Source organism: Equus asinus, chromosome 8 (genome assembly GCF_041296235.1).
Source record: "Equus asinus isolate D_3611 breed Donkey chromosome 8, EquAss-T2T_v2, whole genome shotgun sequence".
Classification (NCBI taxonomy): domain Eukaryota; kingdom Metazoa; phylum Chordata; class Mammalia; order Perissodactyla; family Equidae; genus Equus; species Equus asinus.
Genome location: NC_091797.1, coordinates 96,429,812 through 96,457,480, shown reverse-complemented (window position 1 = coordinate 96,457,480; position 27,669 = coordinate 96,429,812). Strand labels below are relative to the sequence as shown.

The 27,669-nt window shown below is 56.9% G+C and overlaps 2 protein-coding genes and 1 long non-coding RNA gene across 13 annotated transcripts in view; all 3 read right to left on the bottom strand.

Moving 5' to 3' along the window:
- LOC139045952 (uncharacterized) overlaps nt 1–27,669 on the bottom strand; it is a 305,429-nt gene that overhangs the window by 216,610 nt on the left and 61,150 nt on the right. The gene's annotated exons all lie outside the window — the stretch shown is intronic.
- Nucleotides 1,483–16,922, bottom strand: LOC106837299 (leucine-rich repeat-containing protein 74B). The gene is given in 10 exon segments (XM_070516718.1): nt 1,483–2,856; nt 4,781–4,909; nt 6,537–6,572; nt 7,585–7,731; nt 8,722–8,831; nt 13,717–13,923; nt 14,110–14,112; nt 14,811–14,931; nt 15,332–15,494; nt 16,684–16,922. Coding segments are annotated over 10 exon segments (1,311 nt in total). The 3' UTR covers nt 1,483–2,700.
- LOC139039716 (cationic amino acid transporter 4-like) overlaps nt 23,682–27,669 on the bottom strand; it is a 37,393-nt gene continuing 33,405 nt past the window's right edge. For 3 of the 7 annotated variants that reach the window (XM_070516482.1, XM_070516484.1, XM_070516481.1), the window contains one exon: nt 23,684–27,591. In XM_070516482.1, coding sequence (XP_070372583.1) covers nt 27,419–27,591 — 173 coding nt within the window. In that variant the 3' untranslated portion in view covers nt 23,684–27,418. Of the gene's footprint in view, nt 27,592–27,669 lie in introns of all 7 variants that reach the window. The other 4 variants (XM_070516479.1, XM_070516478.1, XM_070516483.1 and 1 more) reach the window with 4 other exon arrangements.

Genomic DNA, 27,669 nt, shown 5'->3' with positions numbered 1-27,669 from the left:
ATGAATTTACTCCACATGTGACAGTCACCAGCAGATCAGTGTCTGTTGGTCCACAACCTTCTGCTGCTCCCCTGTTGTCTTATGTGAGTGTGACCAGCTGCTGTGAGTCTCTACTGTCTTATCCTCAGCCCATCACCAACAGGTTAAAGGATTAAAGATGCTTTCCTGGATTCTAATTTAAAAGATCCTATTGGTCACAGTCTAGAGCCTGGTGACTGGGTATTCTGGAAGCATCATCAGAGGACAGCCTTTAGCCCCATTGGAAAGGACCTTATCAAGGGCCCCTGACCACTGACACTGCTACAGAACTAGAAAATATTGCATTCTAAGTGTCCCCTTTTGGGTACACCTTCCACCTACGGAGAACCATGGGCTTTTGAATGTCTAGACAGCTGGCATACGGCAGGATAATTCCTTTAGGATATCATAATATTCCCTTTCAAGTTCTTGTTAAAGGAGAAACCCAACCACAATCTTGTAGGTCTAGGTGAGACTTAGAGACCTTGTTTTACACCCCATCTACTCTCCATTGATTCCCATTGCTAAAGGCTTTGTCCCTTGGGTTGATGTTGCCATGATGACCAATTGATAAAAAGTTTAGCTACAATGGCAAATTCTGTCACTTGAGCCTTAGCTCAACAACAATGGTTCCTAATCCCCCAGTCAGGGTCATATTAGATAATTAAATGGCACTTCATTATGTCCTTGCAGGACAGGGTGGCATCTGTGTCATAGCCAACACCCTCTGCTGTACCTGCATCAACTCTTCTGGTGACATTGAGTTAGAACTTGGAAAAATCATAATAATGTCACAGGATGTCTCCAGTCCAATGTCTTTCAGTGACACCCTCTGGTTCCCTATCGATGTTTTCAGCTGGCTTTCTTCAGGACTAGGTGTTTGGATGAGACCAGGACTTCCAATAGTGTTTATGATTATTAGAAATGTGCTATGTGTAACTGTATTTAAGCTTCTTATGTTACTACTCACTCAGATCTGCTCCAAGTTATACTAATGATTATTGTCCTGATTTGCATGATCTTTGTCACCTTCATGCTATGAATGACTTGCATTTCGCGATGCTGTGTGTCTGTCTCTACCTCCAGAATAATGATTGCTCAGCAACTTGAAATGATCAACCAGTCTTCAAACTCCGAAGGACTTGATATTTTTCCACACAGAGACTGTGCCTACGACTCATTTCCTGACCACCTCCTTATTGCTCAGATGCCGCCAGAGCCTCTGACTGCATTTCTCCTACGGAAGATTGAGCACTTGGCTTCCCCCCGACAAGGGACATGACTTTCCAGAAAAGAACATTTCTAGCAATGAGGGAAATATCAATATATCAAACAGTTGATCCAAGATGCTTTCTGCTGAAAGATCTTGATCAGAAGGGGAAATGTGGACAGTGAGAACAAAATAGAGTAACATCTGTCAAGGCTACTAAAATGGAGCTGGGAGGCCATTAAGGAAGTGGGGCTCAGGCAGGCACACCACGTCTCTACCAGACGGAATGTAACTTTTGAGCTGTGCTTCTCTGTTGTCACCTTGACCTTCTTTCAAGAGATACGCTTACTCTCAAAGATAAGAACTTCCTGCCTTAGAGACGGCCTTAGCAACTGATCACATACAGCCAAGAAGTAACAGTTTTTGCCAATGCCAACCACAAATTTTGCAAAGCGACCTGTGGGACTTTTCTCTTTTTGCCTTTCTATACCCTTACCTCCTCGTTTTCCTCGGAACACATTTTGGGTTTCTGCCTGAATCTGGGTCTCCTGAGTTGCAATTCTAATTGCCCAAATAAGTATCTGCTGTTTGAAGTGTAGTGAATTTTTCCTCAGTCGACATCTCATACTTCTGGAGGCCAGGAGTCCCAGATCCAGGTCCAGGAGGGTTGATTTCTGGTGAGGCCTCTCCTCCTGGCCCACAGAGGGCTGCCTTCTTGCTGTGCTCACATGGGGGAGGGGGAGAGAGCAAGTTTTCTGGTGCTTCTTCTGATAAGGATACTCATCCTCTCGGGTCAGGGCCCCGCCCTTATGACCTCATTTAACCTTAATTACTTCCTGTCTCCAAATAGAGTCGTACTGGGGTTAGGGCTTCAAGATATGAATGTTCTGGGGATAAAATTCAGTACATAGCACCCTCCTTCCTCAGGGCTCCAACCATGCCATGCACGTGACTTGTAGCCTGTATCACATTGTATTGTTAAGTACTATTCATTTTTCTGATTCTAAAATAACACATACTTAGTGTAGAAAGTGTGGAAAATGCAGAAAAATATGAAGAAAACAAAATGCATAAATACACCCTAGAGATAAATATTATTAATATGCCAGGGGATTTTTGGTCTTTTTTCTGTGTATACACATTCAGATACTTTTTTGACTCAATTTGGATCAAAAAATATGGGGGTTTTTGGTAACAGCTTTAGATATAATTCACATACCATACAATTCACCCATGAGTGAATTCACCACATGAGTGAGAGCAGCGGGAGGCCCAGGTTAGTGCAGGGACCGTGGGGGCTGAGGAGGGTACAGGTGTCTGTGTCATCATGAAGGCCAGCTCCCTAGGACTACACCCCAGTTGACACGGGGACTCAGTGCACACTCAGGTGGTAACAAGGCATGGCGAGGTCCAGAACCTTCCATGTGGAAGTTGAAGTGGCCGATGGAAGATGAGGAAGCCACACTCCACAGTCATTTAGGGGCAGACGTTGGTGGGGACGGGCTGATGGCTGGCAGCAGCTCTGTTCTGTGATCCACTCTGCAGGCAGCAGTCTTTATGCAAAGCCCTGGAAGAATGACCTTCACTGACCTGGCGAGGTCATCAAACTCTCTGCTCACCTGGACATCCTGAGGAGAGACCCAGGACCAGGCAGCACATTGTCACTTTCTGAGAACTTGACTTTTTTTACTCACACACACAGGGTGTCAAAGAAGTTCCTTAGGACAGCTTCTCTCTTCTGGATGACAATGTCATTACTCCTCAAAGTATTAAAAGAGAGAAGGGCAGGGGCTCAGGGGGCGTCTGGGGGCTGGTTACATAGGTCTGTGCTGTTTGTGAAAATTCACTAGACTCTGCCCTTAATCCATGTGCACTTTGCAGCATAAACTTTGTTCCTCAACAGGAAATGAAAACCAGAGAAGTTGGGGAAAGAGAACCAGCACTGAGTCTGTCTCTGCACAGGCCCTTTCCGTAGGGTCTGTCATCTCATCCCACCTCACAGTGACCCTGGCTGGAAGGTACCAGCCCCGTTTCACATGGACACACGGCTGAGTCCTGGAGAGGGCTTTACATGAACTATAAGGATTCAGAAGGATTTTCCTTAAAGCTGAGGATACAATCTGGGCTAGGCAGATTAGACTAATGATAACAGTGAAGGAACAGGAAATAGAACATTGTATCCATGTAGCCGGCCCTGACACAGGAAGGGTTACTAATCACTGGAAAAAGCTTGCCAACAAACTGTGACCCGGAGGTGAGAAGGCCGGTTAGCCAATGACGGGTAAGACCCCCGGGGGGGCAGGGCAACCTAAGACAGTCGGCGGCCGCCCAGGGGCACAGATGGAGAAACGATATTGATATCAGGAGCAGGAGGGACCGTTGCCTAAGAGACCTTGCCTGCTCCGAGATAAAAATATAGGAGCACAGCAATAACATAATATCAAAACAGAGGCCAAGGGAGGGCTCCTTGAGAAATCACTAAGAATTCTTGGCATTCGCTAATTACTTTATCCAGAACACCTGTGTATGTTTAACAGCTGTAAGCTATGTGTATATTGAAACGCTGGTTATAATAAACTCAGAGTGGCCATCAGCCCTCTCCGCATCTATCCTGATGCGTACATTGGATTGCGACACCTACAATCCAGACTAGAGCTGATCTCTGATTCAGAATCTAAGATCCAATGTTGACGGATCAGGATTTGGTCCCAGGCCTGTGTGGCTAAAACCCTATGGGGTTTCCATTATACTAATGCTTCTGACAATAACCGTACATCGTATTGAACAAGCATGTGCTGTTGCAAGACAATTTCACGTATTCTGTTTGTTTTAGAATGATGGAATCCAGTGCTGAGCAGCCTTCTCGGTGCAGAGGGACGTGGTCAAGGCAAGTTCATCTCTGGCTGTGGAGCCGTAGAGACGAGGCAGGGAGAAGGGAGAAGGAAACAAGGACGATCGACACCAGGTGTCCCAAGCCTGAGGGTAGGAGCTGTGAAGACAGGTCTCTGGAGAGGCTTTGACTCAGGTCTGGACTGAAGTGAATCAGCGTTGGAATAAGCAGTGATTTGGGACTTGACTTTCTTTTAATAATTCGTACTTGGGGTTCTCTCCTTAGTGTTTAACTGCCTTGGGAAAGAATGACATTTTTTCTACATTAAAAAGTCAAAATTGAGTGAAAGGGGTCCTGATCTCCCTCACAGCCGCACAGTGACTCTTTCAGGACCACGATCCCCCTGCAGGCAGTGCGGGCGGGGGAGGGGCCGCCCTGCGAGTGCTGGACCTGCAAATCCAAACTTCAGTGAACAGGGAGCATCGTGCCCCTGAGCCAGCTATTCTCTCTCAGCTGGTAAAGAGCCCAGGCAGGAGTCCGAGGTGAGGCCAGGGCGGCACCCCAGTCAGGAGCAGGAGTGGAGCCGGAGGGGCGTCAGGACCCACATTGAGGCCTGGGCTGGAGCGTGGACTCGGCGGCGCCACGCATCTGGGCAGGACACTCTAGGTGTCCAATCCCCACTCTCTCCCTTAAATGACGCCTCACAGGGCTGCTGGGAGGACCGAGGTAGGGTTTAGGAAAAGCTCTTACAGATAATCCAGCAGTTCCGGGGCAGACACTGGGTCCCCCTGCACAGACTGGAGAACACCAAAGCAGACACCTAAGAAACACACGCACGATACTGAGAGCAGCTGAGCCCAGGGAGGCCGAGAGACCAGCATGAGAGGGAATCAGGGACTCCTCATCTCTGCTGACAGGGCCGAGGACGGCCCCACCGCCTCTGCTCAGAAGTGTCTCCATGGGACAGAATGCCCTGGGTGAGGCTGCAGGGCCAGGAAAGAGGAAGGGGGTGGATGCTGGCTGAGTGCCCACCCAGTGCCTGGCTCTGTGCAGGAGACAAAGACACAGACACATGAGACACACTCCTGTCTGTAAAGGGATCACCCACCGGGGGAGGAGAGGAAAAGGAACATCACAAAAATGCAGAGTGATGCGTGCAAGGAGAGAGTGTGCGCCAGCTCTCCTGGGGGTAAAGGTCTGATGGGGATAGAGCCCCTGAGCTGAGCTCTGCAGGTGAGGTGGGCGGAGCTGGGCATTTCAGCAAGAAGAGCAGCAGGAGCAACGCAGAGGGAGAAACCGCCCCGTGTGCATGGAGACTTCCAGGCAGCTTGGAGTGAGAGGATGGATTTCAGAGTGGGAGGGAAGAGGGGGGTTGGCACAGCCCAGACCTTGAGGGCGTGCTGTGAATGACACACTGCTAAGCCTGGATTCATCCAGAGGGGAGCTGCTGACAGTTTTAAAGCAGGAGGGCCAGGGGCATGTTTCTGGAGTAGAAAGATCACTTGGGAGCAGGTGGGCAGGAAGGGCCAGAGAGGAGGAAGTAGCAGGAGCACAGGCCTGGAGGAGGGGAGTGAGAAGGAGGAGCAGGCAGCCTGAGCTCTCTGCAGGAGGTGAGATGGAGGAGGGAGATGTGGGAAAGAGGAGGACAAGTGCTGGGCCCAGCTTCTGATGGGAAGGAGGCCCCCCACACCAAGAGGCAGCCCTTAGAGGGAGATGATGTGTCCAGGTCAGACTCTCAGAATCCCATGTCCCTATGGGCCATCTGTGGGACTGTCCAGCAGGTGGCTGGAAATGGGGATCCAGAGCTTAAGAGAGAGGTCTGGGTTCCAGCGAAGGGCAGGAGAGGGGTGAGCCTCAGGCTGGGGATGGGGTGCTGCAGGGGGCGCCTCTGCCAGATGAGGGAGCTGAGGGCCAGGCAGGGCTGGATCCTCTGGAGCTGGTGGTACTGTCCTCTGAGCTCGTGCTTTTGGCACAGTGGTCCCTGTGGACCTGCTCCACCCTCCATTGCACCCTCCCTTCTCTGTCTTCTGCTCTCAGCCCTGCTCAGCAACTCCCTCCCCACTGGCAACCCTGGAGGAAGGAACCCCTGCTGTGCACACAAAGCCACAGGTAGGTCTGAGCCTGGGTTCCAGCAAGGCCAGAGGAAGAGCAGGGGAGAAGATGAAGGGGAAGCGAGGGTGCCCCGGCCATCACAGCAGAGCAGCTGTCCAGTGGGCTGAGGAGGAGGAAGGACAGCTGGGAGGGAAGGATGGAGGGGAGGAGTCTGCGGAAGTGCATGGGCCAGGCCAGAGGTGGGTGAGTGATGGCAAAGGGAAGAAGTGGTCACAAGAAGAATCCACGAGGCCCTCTCACTGTTGGGGCTCTGGAACCTATGCACCCTGCCACTGGAGTGGAGAGACGTGACAGAGGAGGGATCTGTGTGGACAGGCACAGGCAGGTCTGTGCTGGGGCCTCCCCCATCAGGCCAGCACTCCCAACAGGAGTCCTCAGTGTCTGGTTGACTGGAGGCCCAGGCTCAGGTCTGCCACTGCAGATGTGGTTGTTGCTGCAACAGAAAGACACGAGCATTGTGCTGCCTTCCACACAGATCTCCCCAGGGTCCCAGCTGGAGGTGCTGGTGCATCACTGTGTCAGGAGTCACATTCCAGCTACACCAACATCCTGGGGACCCTGGGCAGGTCAGTGAGTAGAAGCTGGATAATGACCCTGCTTCATCAGAGGCCCCCAGTGTTCAGATCACCCAGAAAACATGCCTAGAGTGACCCTCCTGGTGGAGACCAGCCACTGCTCCCTGGCCCTCAGAGCTCAGCAGGTGCTCCCACGTGTTGTGCTCCAGCTGACACCCTGTCCCTATCACCACAACAGCAGCTGTTCTGGAAAACCACCCAGCTCCCTCCCCACATCCTCTTCCTCCTCCTCCTGCTGGACCTGAACTCCAGGCCTCAGCACCCTCTTGGCCACTTTGTCCTGGAGCCAGTCCCACTTCTCTCTGACTCCTCAGACCCCAGCTCTGGCCTCAAATTTCAGCATCACTAGTGGCCTCCGCTGGCCTTGGCTCCTCCCACGGGGAGCAAAGGTGGGTAAGATTGTAGCAGGTAGGCCCTGCTCACCCCAGCAGCCATGACCTGTCAGGCCTCTTCCTTTTTCCTTCCCTCTGGCTTGCGGCCCCTGCTCTGGTTCCCTGCTGAGGCCTGGGACCCTGCCTGGGCCTAGAGGAGCAGCCCCCACACAGCAGGCCCCCAGCAGCCATGAGCTGAGCAGAGCATGTGAGCACCCCCCCTGCACCGGGCTCTCTGAAGATGCTTCACACACACATGTGTGATTCCCAGCCCCGGCCTGTGCAGTGGAAATCACGAGCCCCAGAGTTCGAATGATGAACTCGAGCGAGAAGGATGGAGCTGGGCGCTCTCGGATTGCGGCTCAGGCCCCATCATGGGTAGACTGTGGTAGATTCGGGAATTAAAGTGGTGAACAGCAGCAAGATCATAGAGCCCCTGGTCCCTGGGGTGGCTATGGGCCCAGAGACTGTGACACTGGGGGCACCCCATGCTCCTCACCTCATGTTGAGTTCCTCCAACACGTTATTGATCTTAAGTGCCTCACTCACCACAAAGGCTCCAGAATCTCCAAGGCCATTGTATGAGATGTCCAGGACTCTCAGGAAGATGTTTTCCTGGAAAGCAAAAGGGCGAAGCCATGGGACCTCATGTGATGGTGGAGAAAGTCAGGGGCCACAGCCTCAGAGCCCAGGAAGCCCGAGGTGCAAAGACTGTGGACCAAGTGTTGAAGGACAGAGTCCAGGTTAGCTTCTGTGGCTTGGATGGTGGCGACAGTAGAGCTGAACCCCTGGAAGCCCAGCAGACAGAGAGGCATAGATGTGAATGACCCTCAGGGCCTGGGGGCTGCCACACAGCAGCAGGCCCCAGAGACACAGCGATCAGCCCCCATGCCCACTTGGGAGCCTCTCAAGGGCAGGGACCCTGAGGCACAGAGCAGCTCAGGGGCCCAGGGGGGCTCCAGTGAAGAGCTGCTGGGGGCTGTGATGGGGAGAAGGGTGGAGTTCGTGGATGTGCTAGGAAGACAGAGCCTGACCTGCCACCTTGTGGGCAGGAGCCCAGGTCAGCTCCTGTCAGAGGGCAAGGCAGCAGCTGCCCTTCCTTGAGGAGGACCACACAAGGAGCCAGCACTAAGAGCACTGCAGGCATCTCGTGCCACCCTGGCAGGAGCTTGAGCCACCTGTTCCCAAGGGCTACAAGCCACAATATCAAAGGGAGTAGGTGGGCTGTTTGAGAGTGTGCTGGGACCCAAGGGTGCCAGGGTGTCATCTTGGGAAGCAACTGTGTATGTCCAACAGTGAGCATGTGTCACCAGACTGCACCATGTCCCTACCAGCCAAGTGTCTGTGATGTCTGGGGAAGGGTGTGACAGTCAGCTTCAAAACCCTCAGTGAGTGATGTGAGAGTGGGCACAGGGGGAGAGGACATTGTTGTCATCAAGTGGAGCTGTCACTAAGTGGAACTTAAGTCACTTAACGAAATATTCTTGAAGCTCTGCTTAAAAGATCCAAGGTTCACTTCTGAAGTGCTGCAAAACGGGGAGCTGGCCCCTGGGAGACCTGCCCCCAAAAGACAGGCCAGAGGGGCTGAGGTGTGGGGCCTCATACCTCCAGTCCCCTGGCAAAGGCCATGCCTCCTGGGCCTCGAAGGTGATTCCAGCTCATGTCAATCTCGGTGAGTCCTGTGTTTTCTGCCAGGGCTGGCCCAAGTGTCCACCCTTCAGAAACACCAAGAGAGACTTTCTTATTCACTGTTTACTCCTTCAGAAAATGATGCTGATGCCCACTGTGTGCCAGGGTCTCTGCTGGGCATGAGGGTCATGGAGCTGACCCCAACATGGGCCTGCTTGCCCTCAAGGGTTTCACATTTAATGGGAGAGACAATAATACAAATTAATGGGATGTGAGCTATTCTAGACTACAAACAGGGAGGCATGGGAACAGAGTGGATGCTAACCCTGCTGTGGGGGTCAGGAAAGTGAGGACTGAGGAGATAACCTTGAAGAGAGGGAGTCCTCATGCACGTGTGCACACATAGTGGAGAGCAGACTCAGGAAAGAGCAAGTGTGTGGAGGCCAAGGGAGCACGGGGCACTTGTAGAAATGCACACAGGCCTGGCGCTGGTGGCAGGTGGGGGTAAGCCAGTAAAATGAGATAGGAGCGATGGGCACTCGAAAGATGCTGAGAGACTTCAATGATAGGACAAGGGAGTTTGCACTGCCCTATCAGTGGTGAGGAGGCAGGGAGGGCTTTAAGAAGTGACAAGGCTGGACTCCTTAGCAGTGGGTGTAGGGCATGGACTGGGGCCAGCAGAGGCAGAGACAAGAGGCCAGGGGACTATTGAGAGGCTTGTGCCATAGTCTATAGGCAAGAAGTGACAAGGCCAGCACAGCTGTGGTGGGAGGAGGCAGGGGTGGTAGAGAAAGGAAAGTGGGGGCCGTGTGGGGTTAAGAAACCCTGAGAGACATTCAGCATGTAAAATGGGCAGAAGCCCCACCCACGCTGCTCCCGGCTCTGTCAGCACCCAGCCAGTCTGACCTGCATCCAAATCTCAAAAGTGCCGGGAGCAACATGCCTCCAGGCTGTCCCCCTGTGTGGAACTGTTGACGCCCTTCTTCACCTGGTGAACAGCTCCTCCTCCTTCTCACCTGGGGTCACGGTGTCAGGAAGCCTTGCCCACCTGGCTGGGCTGGGCAGTGTCAGGCCCCACGTCCACTGTGCTTCCCTCCTTCCGGGATCTGGCCATCAGACCTGTCTCTGCTTGGCTAATCTCTCCCACCAGCCCAGGGGCCCTCAGGGACCTGAATTTGACCCCTCTCCCAGCACCCACCACAGGTCTGGGAAGGCTGGTCTGAAGAAACGCACAGAGGGAAACCGATGCACTGACTGGGCAGAGCACCCAGCCAGCCCGCGGGGCCTGACGCGCCTGGGCGGGCACTTTCAGCACCGCGGAGAGCTCCCTGCAGGAGGGGCGGGCCCCGCGCGGCCTCCCTGAGAACAGCGCGCAGACTCCAGGCCCAGCGCCGGGTCTGAGCCCCAGGCTCCCAGATGCGGGGACTTCCCCTTCCTCAGACCCTTCCAGGCTGGGAGGAGAGTAGGGAAGCCTACTTCCCCACTGTGTAGAAGTCAGAGATGACAGGGTGACTGTGACACACGAAGTGTGAGATGACAGGGCGAGTGTTACACGTGAGGTCAGACATGCCAGGAAGTGGGTTGCACATGAAGTCTGAGACGATGGGTGAAGCATGAAACACGAAGACATGACACAATGGGGAGTGTCACACTAGAATTCAGAAATGAAAAGTGGAGCATGACAGAAGATGTCAGAGATGCCACAAGGAGAGTTACACATGAAGTCACAATAGCCATGGGGACAGTGACACAAGAGTCAGAGACGACAGTTGGAGTGTTACACACAACATCACAGACAACTGGGGAGTGTTACACATGAATTCACAGACACCAAATGCAATGTTACTCATGAATTCAGTGACGCCATGGGGGTGTGTTACACACGATGTCAGAGACGTCACATGCAGTGTTACCCACAAAGTCATAGCTGACAGGGCGTGTTACACATGAAGTCAAAGACACCAGGAGGAGTGTTACACACAGCATCAGAGATGACAAGGGGACTTTTACACAGAAAGTCAGAAACACCAGAGGGAGAGTTACACATGAAATTGGAAATGAAATCGGGAGTGTTACATACAACTTCAGAGAAGCCACTGAGAGTGTGACACATGAGGTCAGAGATGCCATGTTGAAGTTTTACACACAAACTCAGAGATGACAGGAGGAGTGTTATGTGTGAAGACAGAGACACCTGGTTTGGTGTTCTAAAAGAAGTCAGAGACCCCAGGGGGAGTGTTAGACACAAAGTCAGCAATGCAAGTGGAAGTGTGACACATGAAGTCAGAGATGCCAAATGGAGTGTTATACAAGAAGCTAGAGACACGAAGCGGAGTGTTACAATGAAGTCAGAGATGCCAGGGGGAGTCTTACACACAAATTCAGAGATACCACAGGGGAGTGTTACGCAGGAAGTCAAAGACAATAGTTGGAGTGTTACATGCGAAGTCAGACACACAAGTGTGAGTGTTACACATGAAGTCAGAGACTCCACAGAGAGTGTTATACACAAAGTCAGAGTCACCAGTAGGAGTGTGACACAGAAAGTCACAAACGCCACAGATGCATGTGGGCATGAATTCACAGACACCACGGGGAGTGTTAGGCACAATGTCCGAGATGTCAGGTGGTGTGTTATACACGAAAGTTAAGACAGCAGGGGCTGTGTGATGCATGAACTCAGAGACACAAGGGTGAGTGTCACACCCAAAGTCAAAGACACCACTGAGTGTGTTACACACGATGTCAGAAACGTCAGGGTGAGTGTTATCCCTGATGTCAGGGACACCAGGTGGAGGGTGACACTCGAAGTCTGAGATGGCACAGGGATTGTTATACATGAAGACATGATGCCAGGTGGAGTGTGACACATGAAGTCACAGATGCCAGGGTGAGTGTGACACAAGAAGTCAGGGACGGAACAGGGATTGTGACAGACAAAGTCAGAGATGCCAGGGGGAGTGTTATGCACAAAGTCAGAGATGCCACCGGGGTATGTTACACATGAAGACAGAGGCAGCAGAGAGAGTGTTACACATGAAGTCAGAGACACCAGTGGCACTGTGACACACAAAATCAGATATGCCAGTGGGAGTGTTAAACACGAAGTCTGTGATGCCTGGGGGAGTCATGTGCCCAGAGTCAGAGACACTACGGGGGATTGTTACACATGAAGTCAGAGACGCTTAGGAGAGTGTGACACACGAAGACAGAGGCAACAGGTCGAGTATGACCCTCAAAGTCAGGTATGCCAGAGGGATTGTTACGCACAAAGTCAGAGATGAAAGGGGGAAATTACGCACAAAATCAGAGATGACAGGGGGAGTGTTACACACGATGTCTGAGAGGCCAGGGGGAGAGTTACACATGAATTCAGATACAAGAGGGGCACTGTTACACACAACATCAGATATGCCACAGGGATTGTGACAAAGTCATAAATGCCATGGGGGTGAGTTACACACGAGTTCACAGACACTAAGTTGATTGTTACATATGAAGTCAGATATGGCAGGGACAGTGTTACACAGGAAGTCCAAGATGCTATGTGGAATGTTAAACACGATGGATATGCCAGAAGTACTGTGACACACAGATTCAGAGACCCTATGGGGAGTGTTACACAAGCAGTTAGAGATGTCAAGATTTTGTCAGAGACCCAAGGTGTTGTGTGCCACATGAAGTCAAAGACAACAGGTGGAATGTGATGCATGATCTCAGAGTCATAATAGGCAATGTGACACATGAAGTCAGAGATGCCATATGGAGTCTTACACATGAAATCTGAGACATCACAGGTGAGTGTTACACATGAAGGAAGAAATACCACATGGAGTTTTACACATGGAGCCAGAGATGCCAGTAGGAGTGTTACACACAAAGTCACAGAGGGTACATGGAGTGTTACAACATCAGAGACACCAGGGTGAGTGTTACACACCAAGTCAGAGACACCACAGGGAGTGTTACACACAAAGTCAGAGATGCGATGAAGAGTGTTACACACAAAATCGAAGACACCAGTGGCAGTGTCACAGAAGAAGTCAGAGACAGCAGGGTATGTGTTACCCATGACGTCAGAGGTGGCACAGGGAGTGTCACACACGAACTCAGAGAAGCCTGGTGGAGTGTTACACTTAATGCCAGAGAGGCCAGGGGGAATGTTACAAATAAGTCAAAATCACCAAGGGTAGGGTGACACTCAGAGTCAGACATGAGAGGGGGAGTGTGACACACAAGCTCAAAGACAACATGCATTGTGTGACACGTGAAGTCAGACATGGCATGGGGAGTGTTACTCATCAAGTCAGAGACGCCGTGGGGAGTGTTACACAGAGATGACAAGGTGGAGTGTTCCGCAGGAAGTCAGAGACGATATGGATGGGGTTAAGCACAAAGTCAGAGACGCTTGGCATGTGTTAGCATGAAGCCAGAGATGAAAGAGAGAGGGTGACACACAAACTCAAAGACGACATGTATTGTGTGACACATGAAGTCAGACACAGCATGGGGAGTCTTGCTCATGAAGTCAGAGATGTGAGGGGTAATGTGAAACACGAATTGAGATGCCATGGGGAGCGTTAAACATGAAGTCAAAGACACCAGGGGTTGTATTACAAACGAAGTCAGAGACACTGGGGGGAGTGTGACACAAAATCCAAGATGCCACATGGGAGTGTTACCCAGGAAGTCCAAGACAGCAGAGGGAGTGTTACACACGAAGTCAGTGACACCACAGGGAGTGTTACACAAGAAGACAGAAGAAGTCAGCACCCAGCACAGGGAGCAGCGGGCACTGAGACATCCAGGGAATGCAGTAAGAGTTCTGTGTGGAAGGAGTGGGCAAGGGGCAGGCCTAGGTGGGACGTGGGGAGAGGGGCCAGAGCACGGATGCTCAGGGTGGTCCTGCCAACCTCCACCCACCCCTGCCCCAGGAAAACGCGCCCCACCATGGCCCAGGCCAGATGGGACCTGCTTGGTCACTCGGCTGGCTATAGCTCAGGTCCAGGGATTTCAGGCCCGTGGGGGCCAGCAGGAGTTCAGCAAGGTGCTGGGCCGTCTGCTCCTCCAGGCCGTTCCCTGCCAGCTGTACCCTCTGCACAGCTGGGGTCACTGACAGGGCGGCACACACAGCCTGGGCGCCCACCGCTCCTGGCTGGTTCTCCTACAGGTCCACTTCTGGGGGCCGGCACCCCTCCTCAGTCAGTGGGATCCAAGTCAGGCACTGCCCTCCTCCACCTTCCTCCATCCCCCAAACTCCAGGCCTGAGGCCGTGGGAGGGGCTTTGCAGGCAGACTGTCCTGGGGTCGCATGGTGACTCTGTGACCCATCGGCTGGATACCCCACCCCACTCCATGTGTCCACGAGCTCCTTTGTCAAGGGGTTAAGACCACCTCCTTTGTGGTGCCGTGGAGGATGCTGGGATGGAGCCACACCCACCTCATTGATGGCTCGTGCCTGGCAGCAATATAACCCTGCCAGAGCCTCCACTGCACATATCTGGGGACTGACAATGACAGCCCAAGGGGCCATGCATGGAGCATGTAAACGGGCAGACACTCTGCTGAGCATTTAATGCTCATCACAACCCCGAGGGCTGAGTGGCATTGTGGGGTCCATTTCACAGACTGGAGACTGAGGCTCGGCAAGGTTGAGCTGCTTGCCCAGGGTCACCCTGATCTTCTGTGGCAGAGATGGCATTTGCATCCAGCCCCACCAACTCCCACCCAGACCTCCCTCCTCTCACACTGCCAGCCCCATCTCTCTGTGTGGAAGTACCCTCCCACCCTGCATTAGGGCTTTGGGAGGCCACCACATGCAGGAGGCGCTGGCCAGCAGAGGAGGGGCGTGGAGGGGTGGGGTGGGTCACCAAGGGAGTGGCATCCAGCATTGGGTGCACCACAGAGGGTCTAACTCCACCCCACCCACCCCACCCTGTGCTGAGGCCCCTCCCCCAGAAACCCCAGCAGGTCCAGGGGGAAAAGACCTGGCTGTGGGGGGCCCATACCCCTCAGGAAAGGGAGGACTCAAGTCAGCCCACCTGTCCCAGGCTGGGCACCTCCCACAGATGCTGCTGCTTCTGCTCAGGGCACCTGCCAGGGCCTCTGCACTAGCCCCACACAGCCCAATGTCCCCAAGGTCCAGCCGCTTGACACAGAGATTGGAGGTCAGCGTGGAAGCCAGAGCCTGGGTCCCCTGGGACAGAGGGGGGCCTGAGGGCCTGGTCCTCCCCAGGGATGAAGGCCTCACACATAGCTGCTCACTACCCTGGCTCCTGTTTCCAGGGCTCCGCCCACTTGACGCCCTCCACCTGGAAGGCCCTCCCCTTCCCACAGGCCCAGGGGACGCCTGCTTCTCCGTCTAGGCTCCACCTTACCTCTTGGAGCCTTCCCTGACCCTCTAGTGCATTAGGGGGGCTCCCCAGCCCCTATAGTGATCTCTGTCACAGCCTGGATCCCATCTGCCACCCAGATGTGGGGGATGGGACATACCTGTCACAGATCAAGGGTGGGGAATGTGTGGGATGGGCTCAGGGAGGGCCACTCCGATGGCTGCTGCCTCCCAGGTCCTCCCCTCCAAGCCTGGCCCAGAGTCCCTCCGGGGGTGGCTGGGCCGCCAGGCCATGGTGCCGCAGGTTCAGCTCTGGGGCGCTTCCCTGGCACAGAAAGCAGGAGGCAGGCACGACGCTGTGGACCCGGGGAGACCTCAGTGAGAGGATGTCCTTGACCAGCTCTCCAAGCCCACAGTGACTGATAGGGGACAGGGGCTAGGTGTGGCTGCCTCCCCAGGCACCGCCGCCTGCCTCCTCCCCTGCCCTCTGTCACTCCCCAGCCTGTTTCCCCTCTAGAGGCATTTCTTCCTGTGCTAGTAGCCACTCCTGCCCCATATACAGATGAGGACACTGAGGCTCAGAGAAAGCAAGTCCTTTCCTCAAAGTCACACAGCTAGAAGTAGCTGATCCTGGCAGAGCCAGGCTTAGGACCCGCCTGTCTGACAGCAAAGTGCACACTATGTCTTTTCTATTGCATCGCAGACCACGTATGTTTCATGAACATTTTATAGGGCACAACACTGAAATAATTCCAAGTTCTATACATCCATTAGCTTAGTTTTCCTGTGGGTTCTGAAAACCCAGCCCTGATTCCATTTCAGGAGGGGGTGGGACACACCTCCTTAGACTCTTTGGCTGAGTTTTTGCACTTTAACATCATTCTGGAAGCGTGCTCTCATGGGAATAACTGCTGCTGCCAAGAGCGTTTCCTGGAGCGCACCAGGCTGGAGGGGCTGCCAGCTGCCCTGCAGGTGTCCCACGGAGGGATGTGCTCTCTGCTGGACCCGGCTGCCCTGTCCCCTCGGCCCCAGCCTGCCCCATACACCCTCGCCTAGAAGCCCTCAACATGAGGAGACAGACCTGAACCCCCCGCCCCGCACCTGCTGTCCACAGGTCAGAGTCCAAACCCGCCTGCGAAGGCCCCTCGGCCCCCGGGACCCCTGCAGGACGCCCAGCAGCCTCTGCCTCCTCCACCGGCTCTTCCCTTTCCCCAGACCTCTCGTAGGGACCCTCATGGTTCCGCCCATTTAGCCATGCTGGCACTGAGGCTGGGACTGAGTCAGGGGGCACCTAGAGCATGGCCCAGGATGTGGGCGGACCCGCTGGGCACATGGACCTATTGTATGCGGCGGGCAGCGGACAGGCTCCCCCCTCAGCCAGTAGAGACATGCTCCTCTGTTGCCTGGGTGACCCTGTGTTATTGATCACTGCAGAAACCGCCCATGGCCTCTGCTGACCTTGAGCCCACTCCTGGCCACTGCGCAGAAGGGGCCAGTGAGTCCCTCATCACCCCACTTCAGCAGACTGAGGAATGGGCCTGACTCCAGAGCTGTTCTCAGTTCCTGCGCTTGCTTGCCGGGTGGAGCAGCTGTACAGGAGCATAGCACAAGAGGGCTTGGGGGACCTTGCAGAGCCAGCCACCCTCCTCTCTGGAGCCACAGTCATGCTCTCTCTCTGTGGGTCCCAGTTCTCTCTCCTGCTCTAGCGTCGCATGTGCGGCCTCCTCCACCAGGAACATCCCTCCCCAGCTTCGCTTGTTGAACTTCAGAATCTGCAGTGTCAGCTCAGAGGGCCCTTCTTCCTGAAGTTTTCCTTGGCCCCTCTTCTGGGCTCCTGCAGACCCCATGCCACCCTCTCAAAGTACCTATAACACCTGTCACCAACTCAGCCCACAAGGAAGTGAGGTCAAAGGGCAGGGGAAAGCAGCTGCTCCTGTCTGTGCCCCAGGGCCCAGCAGAGGGAGTGTGGGGAGGAAGGGAGGCCCAGGGCAGCTGGGGGTTGGGGCTGAGCCCAGGGCTGGGGTGGGGCTGGACCCTGCCCCCAGTGGAAGTGTCCCTTTAACGCTGCTGGCCTGGACTGGCCTGGCCTGGGCCCCTGCTTTGCCTCCTGTTCAGCTGGGGCTGCAGCTGCTGTGCTGACTCCTGCTCCCAGCAGCCAGCAGGAGCTGAGAGCAGGGGCTCCCCAGGGGCTGGGACAGGCTGGGGGCTTCTGGATTACAAAACTGAGAAGTAGGTGATGACCAGGAAGTGGCGGGTGGGCGCCCTGCAGAGGCTGCTGCAGCTCGGGGTCCTGGTCTACTTGGTGGGTGAGAGAATGGCTCCTGGGCAGGTTGGCTGGAGGGACCCTGACTGGTCCTGCTGGGCTGAGGGTTGGGGGTCTGACTCTCCAGGGGCTGGGCTGGCAGTGGTGGAGGGGGCATGTTGGAACAGGGGAGGGGCAGAAGGAAGGATCTCTATCTGTCTAGAGGCAAGTAGGGACAAGAGTGAGCCGTGTGCTTGTGTCCTCCTGTGTGCCCACCTGCCTCCTTTCCTGGGCCTTGTCCCCAGTCCCGTGCTGGGCTCTGGGCACAGAGCAGGATGGTCTCGCCCTGCCCAGGAGGCCCCGGGAGGGCAGGAGGTAGTCCCTGACCCCTGTGAGAGCTGCAGCCCTGAGGCCCCTGAGAAAGGCCACCAGCTGTGCTGGGTCAGGGGAGCCTTTGAGGAGGAGCTGGGTGTGGCCGGGGCAGGGGAGGGTGAGGGCTGGTGAGGGAGGAGGTGGGCAGCTCAGTCTGAGCGCATGGCTCTCTGATGGGTGGCCACGATGTCTGGCCTGTGTGGAGTGTTTGGGTGGAAATGAGGCTGGAGAAGAGGCGGGGCCTGAACGCTGTGCTGGGAGCCTATAGGGTGTGTACGGGCTGAGTGGGCAGGGCCAGCTCTGCGGCTGCTCACCATGTGTGGGGGACACGCCACACTGCCCATCGCCTCCCTCCCAGGTGGGCCCTCCTGGCCAAAAAAGGCTACCAGGAGCAGGACCTGGACTCTCAGATTTCCATCGTCACCAAACTCAAGGGAGTTTCTATGACACAGATCGAGGAACTGGGGACCCAGAGGTGGGACATGGTGAATTCGTGAAGCCACCACAGGTGGGTGTCTGGGTGCTGCTGCCAGGCGCTGACAGTTGTGACCCCACCCCTGCAGCGAGTGTGTGCAAGAGGGGATGTGATGCCAGAGGGGTTGCTGGCACTGTCACAGGGCCAGGCTCAGGATTGGCCTGACAGAGGAGTGGCCCTGGACAGGCTCTCAGGGATGTGTAAGAGGTTTCCAGGTGGACAGGGGGATGGGTCAGGAAGCCGGGCCAGAGGGACTGCATTTACAAAGGGGCATCCAGAAGAGTGGAGGGTCTGGGGACTCAAGGTTTGAGCTTGAGGGAGGGGTGGGGGCAGGGGGACAGGGCCTGGAGCTCCTGAATGCTCCCTCCCTGCCCTGGGCCCTGTGAGCTGGTGCCTCCTCTGCTGCCCCATGCTGCCTTCCATCTCCTCCTCCCTCCACCCAGATCCTCCACAGCCCCCGTTTTCTCTGTTCTGCTGATGCCCACACTGTACCCTGGGGACACCTGCCCCAGTATAGCTGCCTCCTGGTGGACACCCACCTCATCCAAGGGAACCCTCTCCCTCTCCCAGGGGGGCCTCTTTTCATCCAATGATGCCATGACGTCCCCAGTGCCAACGCTGGACCCAGCTTGACACCTCCCTGCCCCTCCCTCCTGTCCATTCCATCTGTGATGGTTTCCCTGCTGCCCCCACTGTCCCTGTGGTCTTCCTGTGGCCCCCAGGTGCGCTCCACACAGCAGCCAGCCTGAGCTTCCAGAGGTGACTCCATCAGAGCCTGCCAGCCCTTGCTTGCCACCTTGGAGGCTCCCTTTCCGTGATGGTGGCCACCAGGTCCCTGCAGATCCTGACCGCTGCCACCCCCACTGCCCTCTGCCCAGTCCTCCCCTCCCCTTCCTGGGTGTGCCTCTCCCCACACATGCAGAGCTGTCATGGGCAGCACACAGTGCCAGCCACCCTTTCCCACAGCCCCTGCCTTTTCCTGGGCAGAGCTTACCACCTGCTCCTCTGGCCCCCGGCCATGCGTGCAGTGAGGGGTCCACCTCCCCACTAGCCTGGGCGGGCGCCCAGCCCAATTTAGCTCTGGATCCTCAGTGCCTAGAAGCAGGAGGCTCATGGAAAATTCTGGCTGAGTGAATGAGCGTGAACATGAGAAAAAAACTTGCCTCAAATTTGTGGAAAGTGGCTCAGAAATGGCTGGAAACCCAGTCAGCCTCCCGTCTCTGCCTCAACTCGCCTCACTGGAGGCATTTTCCTCAGGCACAGGGTGGATGACTCGATGGGCCCAGACCCCTGCTGTCCAGGGAGAGAACATGCTCTTCTTGGTGACCAATTTCCTTGTGATGCCAGAACGAGTTGAGTTCAGGGCAGATGCCCAGAGGTCAGGCTGCCTGGGAGCCTCCCAGTGGGTCCCTGGTTCCTCCGCCAGCCCTGGGTCACAGCCGTGTCCCCCCTTCTCCTTCCCAGGTGCCTGAGGCTCAGCATGCACTGCTGTAGCCCAGGCTCTGAGCTGAGACCTTTCCTGAATCATTTCATTTCGTCTCCCAAGCACCCTGCCTGGCAGGAATTACTGCAGGCCCCATTGAAGAGGAGAAGACTGAGGCTCAGCCAGGCTGAGTCACTGACCCAAGGCCTCCAGCCTGTGGGTGATGGGACTCTGCACCCCTGAGCAGTGGGCTTCTGGATCCTTCCACTCTTGTTCTCTGTGAGGTTCCCCAGTTGTGGATTTTGTGTGAACAGTTGGGACCCAGGACACAGCCCTGGAAGCCTGCCTCCACGGTGACATCTTTCTTTAACTGACCAACACTGAATTGCTTGCTGGGCTGGAGGGTAACTGTGTGGCCACCTGTCCCCTGAGTCCTGGTTGTTGGTCCCACCACAGTGGCTGGGGTGCCACATGTCCCTGGTTGGCCCCGTCTACAACGAGGTGAGGCATGGGCACAGAGGATGTGCTGACGTTTGGGAACACACACGACGTCCTTCCCTTTCTAAATGCTCAGAGACGTCTAGTTAATGTTCAGTTTGTAGACTGTCCTGAAATTGTGTTGGGGCCACAGGCCTGTTTTTTCTGGAATCTGTGTGATCCTCTTTGCCCTTGTCCGGGCTTCTGGCCCTTCCCTCGAAACTGCCGGGGCTGGGTAATCCATCAGATCTGACAAGCCGGCTTCTTGAAAATAGTGGAGTTCCTGCCAGCTCCTCTCAGGGGCCTGGTTGTCTGGTCCCTCCCAGCACATACACTGTGTCCACGTGGTGTCACAGCCTCCAGCAAACACCTGTCAAAACTCTCCCAGACCAGGCTTGCAAAACTCCACCCTCCCCACCTCACGGAGCTCCTGCACAGACAGCACCGCCAAGGTGGCCATCCTGCGAGGGGGGCAGAAGCTGCAGCTGGGTGACCCAGGGAGGCACGTCAGCCAACCCAGGGCCTCAGGAAGGGTTTCCTGCAGGGTGTGAGGCTGGAGGGGGATCTTGAGGATGTCCAGGCAGAGGGGGCTGCGTGGGCAAAGGCCCTGAGCTGTGTGAGATGAGGCCCCTCCAGGGCTCCCTGCACTGAGTGGGGTTGTCCCTAGGTGTGGACAGGGCCAGGAAGGGGGTCGCCCTGGTTCACAGGGCCTGTGAGCCCCTCTCAGAAGCTGAAGTGGATCCAGCAGCAGCAGAGCCACAGATGGGCTCACGGGAGGGGCACGTGACCGTCTGTGCATTGGGATGGACCACGTGGGCTACTGGAGGGAGGTGGATGGGGGCAGAGGTGGGGCCCATGCTGGTCACCATGGGGTCTGGTCAGAGGAGATGGTGGCTCAGCCAGGGTGGAGAGGAGGGGCAGACTCAGGACATAGGTAGGGACAGCGAGGCAGAGCAGGTGGCCCCATGCTGTCCTCTGCCCACTTCTCACAGTCCCATCCCCACAAAGTCCCACCATCTCCTTTGGCTTCTCGGAGTCCCCAGGCCTTCCTGCCACCCTCATGCTGTGTTCCTCCTGCTGCCCCTGAGCCACGGGCCCTGGACAGCGGCGCCCACCCTCCGCCTGGCAGAGCCATGTCTGTGCCACTGCCTGACACTTAAGGGTGCTTCCTCTCCGGGGTCTGAGACTTCCAGAGAGCTCAGCTCTCATGCCCTCCTGGCTGATGCCCAGAACTCTGTGACCCTGTGCAGGCACTAATGTCCCTGTTTACAGCAGAACAAGCCAGGAAGGGACTGGCCTGTGGTCCCTTGGCCAGTGTGTGAGGTCCCACTTCCCTAGAGGCTCCTCTGAGGAGGGTCCCACCCTTTGTGTGCCACACCCAGCACCTCCACCCTGGCATGAGCTCACCCTCTCAGAGTCCCTCCACCTTCCCTATTCTGTCGTCTGAATTGGACCAGAGGAGCTGGGCCTAGAGGAGTCACTTCTGCTCCCACAGGGACAGAACTGTCAGGAAGGAAGGAGTCTCGCTCTCCCTTGGGAGACAGCGCTGCAGCCCTATCTGGCTGGGGGGCTGCTCGCCCTCCCCCTCTGAGTACCTCCTTTCATCTGCACCCTCCAGCTTTCCCATGTGCCCCAAACTCAGGGAACCTGGGGGCTAAGCAGGGGAGGGGCGTGTCCCTGGGGACCGCAGGGCTGGGTCACGCAGGGGAGACACCTCCTGGGCCTGGACATCTCTGCTCTCTCACCACCTCAGCCCCCTCCATCCCACTGGGGACCTGCTGGGCTGATAAGGACTGTCCTCAAGGGGAGGCTGGGATGCACAGCCACGGTAACTGTGGGCTCCGTCTTCCAGCCCCAGCACTGGGATGGTGTTCAGGGGGCCGGGCTGGGACCCTGGGTGTCTCCCTTATGCAGACCCAGTGATGGCTCTGCGTCTCTTCTTTCTGCCAGCAGCCCCCTGCCCACTCTCTTCCCAGGCCCTTTGGAGACTGGAGGCCTGGAGTTTGTCTCATGTTTTCAAGGCACAAAAATGGGCCAGTGTGTGGTGTTCAATGGGACCCACAGGACCTGTGAGATGTGGGGCTGGTGCCCCGTGGAGAATGCCACTGTGCCTGTGTAAGTGTCCCCGACACCCAGGCCAGAGTCCCAGGACAGCAGAGCCTGTCCCTTACCTCCTCCCACCTGCAGGAAGCCCCTGCTGGTCCAGGCTGAGAACTTCACGCTGTTCATCAAAAACAGTCACCTTCAGCAAGTTCAACTTCTCCAAGTGAGCATGGTGGGTCCTGCCTGGCCCGACCCCCCTGCCAGCCCCACTTCCCTCAGGTCCAATGCCTTGGAGACCTGGGACACCACCTATTTCAAGCTCTGTTGCTGTTGCCCACACTTCAGCCCCTACTGCCCTGTGTTCTGCATGGGGGACCTTGTGACCATGCCAGGAGGGGTCTTTGAGGACCTGGCATTGCTGGTGGGTCCGTGGGGGCAGGGTTCTGGGAGGCTGGGGGAGAGGGTCTGGGGCCCGCATGCTGGTGGAGCAGTGATGCGCTGTGTGCAGGGCGGTGCTGTGGCATCCACGTCCGCTGGGCTTGTGACCTGGACACCAGGGGCTCTGACTGCCGGCCCCATGACTCCTTCCAGCTGCAGGAGAGGAGCTCCAACTTCAGGTGTGGCCCCACTGCCCACCCGCTGCTCCTCAGCCAGGTCCTCCCCCACCTGTCCTCCTGTGGTGGCCGGGACAGACCACAGCCTGGCCCATCCCTCTGGACGCTCTGCTGTGTGTGAGGGGGTCCCAGGGCAGGAGGGGGTCTCTCAGCTCCAGGTCCCCCAGCACAGGCTCCATCCAGCCTCCCTCCTGAGCCCTTTGGCCTCCACCCCATCTGTCCCCACACCCTGCTGCAGCTGGGACCCCTCACCCCAGCCCCTCCTCCACTCTGCCCTGCCTCCAGCACCTCCCTCCACGGCACAGGGGCTTTCTTGTTACTTTTCCCTTAAGGTTTTATCTAAAAAATTTTTAAAATCCATAGAAAACTCCTAAGATTAGTGCCATGAAAATCCGTATAGCCTTCATCTGGATTCTCTGGGGTTTTTTTTTTTTTTTTCCATTTGCCTCATTTGCTTTCTCTCTCCAACTCCAGACAGAGCCAGATCTCTTTAGATGGATTTCACAGAAGCCATTGGAAAATAAGTGGCAGATATCTAGACACTCACCCCTCTCAACGCTGTCCTGAGAATGAGGACCTTCCCCAGGTGACCACTGTCCTCTTGTCACACTCAGGAAATTTGACATTGGCAGAAGAAATCCAACGTTTAAATTTCCCCAGCTGTGCCAATAATAGACCTAAATCTTTTTATTTTCCAATCCAGGATGCACTCAACGCTCTTGCGTTGCATGTATTGTCATGTCTTTGAGTCTCCCAAGCAGAACCACCATCCCTCTGCCTCCTCATGTCACCTCATCACCCTCACGCAGATGTGCACACAGCCACCAGCCCTGGAAGTGATGCCCTGTGACACTGCCCACTGGGCCCTGCCTGGCCTGGCTTCACTGGCCCCCCCCCCAGCCCTGTGCAACCATGTGGGGCTGGACCCACCCACACCCTGCTCCCCTCCCCTCTGCTCTCTCCCCACCCTCCACCTCTGCCTAGAGCTCCTTCCTGAGCCCTGGGAATCCAGCCTGAGGGGCTCCCGGCAGGAAGTCTTCCCTGGCTCCCAGGGGAGAGTGAGTGCCCCTCTCTGGACCCCACAGCCCCGGGATGCCCACCTCCCCCATCCCCACTGCTGGTGTCTGTTTAGGGACCTTTCTGTTCCTGTCCCCTCAGCAGGCAGGGAGCTTCTGAGAGGCAGGTCCTAGCTTGCTTTGTCCCCTGTGTCCTCAGCAATGACACAGGTCTGAGACCCTGGACTCAGGCTGGGGTTGGAGTCAGTGGATGAGTAAGATGAGGCCTGTGAGGGCCAGACCCCCCAGGAGTGGGCAGAGCAGCCACTGGACTCTCTCCTGCCCCAGGACAGCCGCTCACTGTGGGGAGGCCTCAGGCATGGAGGCCCAGAGCCTGCTCAGCACTACGGGATCCGCTTCCACATCCTCGTCACTGGGCAGGTAGGGGCCAGGCCTGGGCAGGTGGGGTGGGCAGGGGTGAGGGGTGGGAGAGGGTGACAGCCACAGGCAGAGAGGCTCAGCCCAGGTCTCTCTCAGGCAGGGAAGTTCGGGCTCATCCCCACAACCCTCACTCTGGGCACTGGAGCGGCTTGGCTGCGTGTGGCGAGTCTGGCCAAGGTGGCTCCCTCTGGCTGCCAGCAAGCACGTGCCCCCTGAGTGCCCCCTGAGCCCCTGTGCTGACACTGAGTCTCAGATGAGGGCTGTGGAGGTGGTGGGATGGCAGTTTGGGGGCCAGGCCATGGATCTGCCCTGCCACTCCCAAATCACCCCCTTCTGTGACCTGCTGCTGTTGTACATGGATGGAGAAGCCCATTTCTACTGGAGGACCAAGCATGAGGAGGGGGCTGCGGGCCTGCCTGACCCTGGGCTACACTTTGGAGTCCCGACCTGCTGTCCTCATCTGAGGACAAAGGCCCCAAAGGGAACTGCCAATCCTGAGCAAACAGGTAGCTTCCCCACCCCCACATCTGGCTGCCCAGGTGCCTTAGAGGGGGCCCAGCACCTGCCCCCACTGCTGCTGCTGGGAGCTGGATGTCGTCACCAGGGTGGGCCTGGCACCCACTCACTGGCCCATTCCTGAGGCCTGTAGCCTTTCTCTGCTGGTTGGGGGTTGAGGGTTGAGGGTTGGGGGCTGGGAAGGGTGGTGGCCCCAAATTTGCTCCTTCATGGCTGAAGCCCCGGCAGGACCAGGGCAGGGGTGGGGGGAGAATTCCACCCTTCAGCTCCCAGACAGACTGTCCCTCCTTGAGCTCCAGCCTCGGCAGGCAGGTGCTGCCTGGGGACCACAGAAGCCAGTTTTGTGTAGAGACTGCAGGGAACATGACGCAGGGCGCTGGTCCAGTGGGGCTCCAGCTGGGGCTGGGGCTGCGGCTGCAGACGCTCTCCCAGGCTCCGTCTCCAGTGTTCCCAGCAGCTCCCCGCTCACCAGCTGTCCACCACACTGGCTGTGGTCACCTCCGGCCCTGCCTGGCTCCCAGCCCTCCTCCGCCTGCTAGCACCCCCTCACAGGGAGAGCCCCTGCCCTCTCAGCTGCCCCACACTGGGGTCTGTGCAGCCAGAGTCCAAGGCCAGGGAGAAGGCAGCCTGACAGGAGGAGTGTGGCAGCTGCTCTGTGCTGGGTTCCCAGGGCAGAACCCCTCCCAGCTCTGGGCCTCATCCATGGAGTGAGGAGTGTAGTGGGCAGATGCTCCGAGCCCCTAGGGCCCCAGACAAGGCACAGGCACCTCTGCTCAGCTGATGAGCACCAGCCCCTTCCTGGTGGCAGCCCTCTGGCTGTGGAGGGCTGGGATGGGGGGGAGGGGCTGAGTTGGTGGGCATGGGGTCCTTTGGGACCTTCTATATGTCTCCTTGGTAACCCCCAGCCCAACACCCCAGAACCTGCTCACTGGGCTTCTGGGAGCCATGGGGTGGGGAGGCTGTATCTCTGGACACATGTGTCACTGCTGCCCAAGGTCACACTGAGAATGTGTCTGGGCAGCTGCCCACCCAGCCTGAGGCAACTGCACGAGGACCACACTCTGACCAAGACCCCACGTAGAGCCCAGGGGCTGGAGAGAATGTCCCTAACAGAGGACACGGAGGCCCCAGCAGGCTGGCCTGTTCAGGTTCTGGAATTCCCCTGAGGGCCTGAGTCCTGCCTGCTGGAGAATTTCCCCGTGTCCTGCACCCACAGTCAGGAGGGGAAGGACGAGGCTGCAGGAGCCAAGCCCTCTCTGGGTCCCAGGGAGGGGCAGGATTCAGGGTACCCACCCCAGGGAGACAAGGGGCTGCCTCCTCTTTGGTCCCTGGTGAGCAGGGCCATGCTGGCAGCTTGCTCGTGGAGTGCCATGGGCCAGGCTGGGGAGGGGAGGCCTGGGGCTCAGGCTGGGCAGGATCTGGAATCATCTGGTACCTGGAGCCTCAGCAAAGCCTTGGGGTCCCTGCTGCCTCTCACCCCCAGGGCAGTGTCCATGGGAGGCGGGGTCAGAAGGGCCGGGGAGAGAGATCACGGCCCTGAGGCCTGGTTATTGGAGTGGGGTCATGTGTCCTTGCTTGTCCTTGGGGCCCAGAGAAAGTGATGTTGAGGCTGCAGAGAGTGGAGGAGTAAAGCTGCCAAAGCCAGTGGCTTCCTGTGTGGTCCTCACAGGCAGGAACGGGGATGGGGAGGCGTCTATGGTAGATGGAGCGTGGCCTTGGGGAGGCCACAGGGGGTGCAGCGTGGGCCTGGAGATCCCCAAGCATGAGGCCCCAACACCACAGGTGGGCTGAAGTTACCTGGAGCAGGCCCAGGTGCTTGTGCACCCAACTGCCCACGTGTGTCCCATCCCGAGCCTTTGTCACAAAGCCCTGAGGGGGCGGCAGGGAGAGAGGCAGCTGGAAGCTGCAGGCAGCCCTGGGCTGGGAAACAGCTGCTGCCTCAGTCTGCACGTGGGTGCACGCCCAGCGGACCGTGTGGGCTGTGTGTGCCTGTGCGTGTGCCCAGGCAGGGGGCCTCTCCATCCGGGGCAGGCCTCAGGATTGCCCTGCTCTCTGGGAGCCCTGAGAAACCGAGGGGACCCTGGAACTGCACTGCCCTTTCTAAGTGACCACCTTGGGATCCAGGCTCTGCTCTCAGCATCCATCTCCAAGAGGACATGTGGGGAACCTGGAAGGGAGCTTAGCCCTGTCCTGTCATGGACCTCTCTGTCTGGTGTGTGTAGCACCCCTCTGAGCTTGGCAGAGGGGACTGGCCTGAGGGCAGGACACAGGGACCAAGGCCTGGCTGTGTCCCTGACTCAAGACTGTCCCAGGGCTGGCACCTCCCCCTTACAGAACCTCTGCACCTTTGCTGTGGATTGGGGACAACTGTCTCTTTCCCTGGGGCAGGTGAGGAGTCAGTGCCACAAAGAACTCCACAGTAGACATGGAGATGGGCCACATGGCTGAGCAGTTATTATTGTGGATCCTTGGGGTTCGGGCCTCTTCCCTGCCCGCCCTACTCCACCTGCCCAGGTAGCTGGACTTGGTCATAAACTGGAGGATGCTGGGCAGAGTTCACCACAGCAGTGCTGGCCATAGCCCACTCCCAAAGACTCGAAGCTCAGCACCTGGGCTGAGGTCCTAAGGTCCTGAGGATGCCCCAGCATGGGCAGGTCTGCAAACCCAAGCTGCCCTGGATAGAGGGGCTGGCAGCTCCTTTGGCCTCTGAGGAGGTGGGGGACAGCAGGCAGGCCCCAGTGGTCCTCATGGACTAGAGGGCTGCTCTGTGTGGCTGGGCTCCTGCGCTGGCGTCTGGCTAGGGGGCTGCAGGGCTGGCACCATCTCCTCCAGGCTGCCGAGTGGGACAGCCAACCCTGGCCGTTTCCGCTGGTTCTCCTTGCTGTGCCAGATGCCGTAGCCAAAATACACTGCGAGTCCTGAAAGGGTGGCATAAGCCTGAAGAGTAGGTCCCAGCCCTGCTTCCCTGCTTGCCCTCCTCCTGCAGCCCCCTGGGG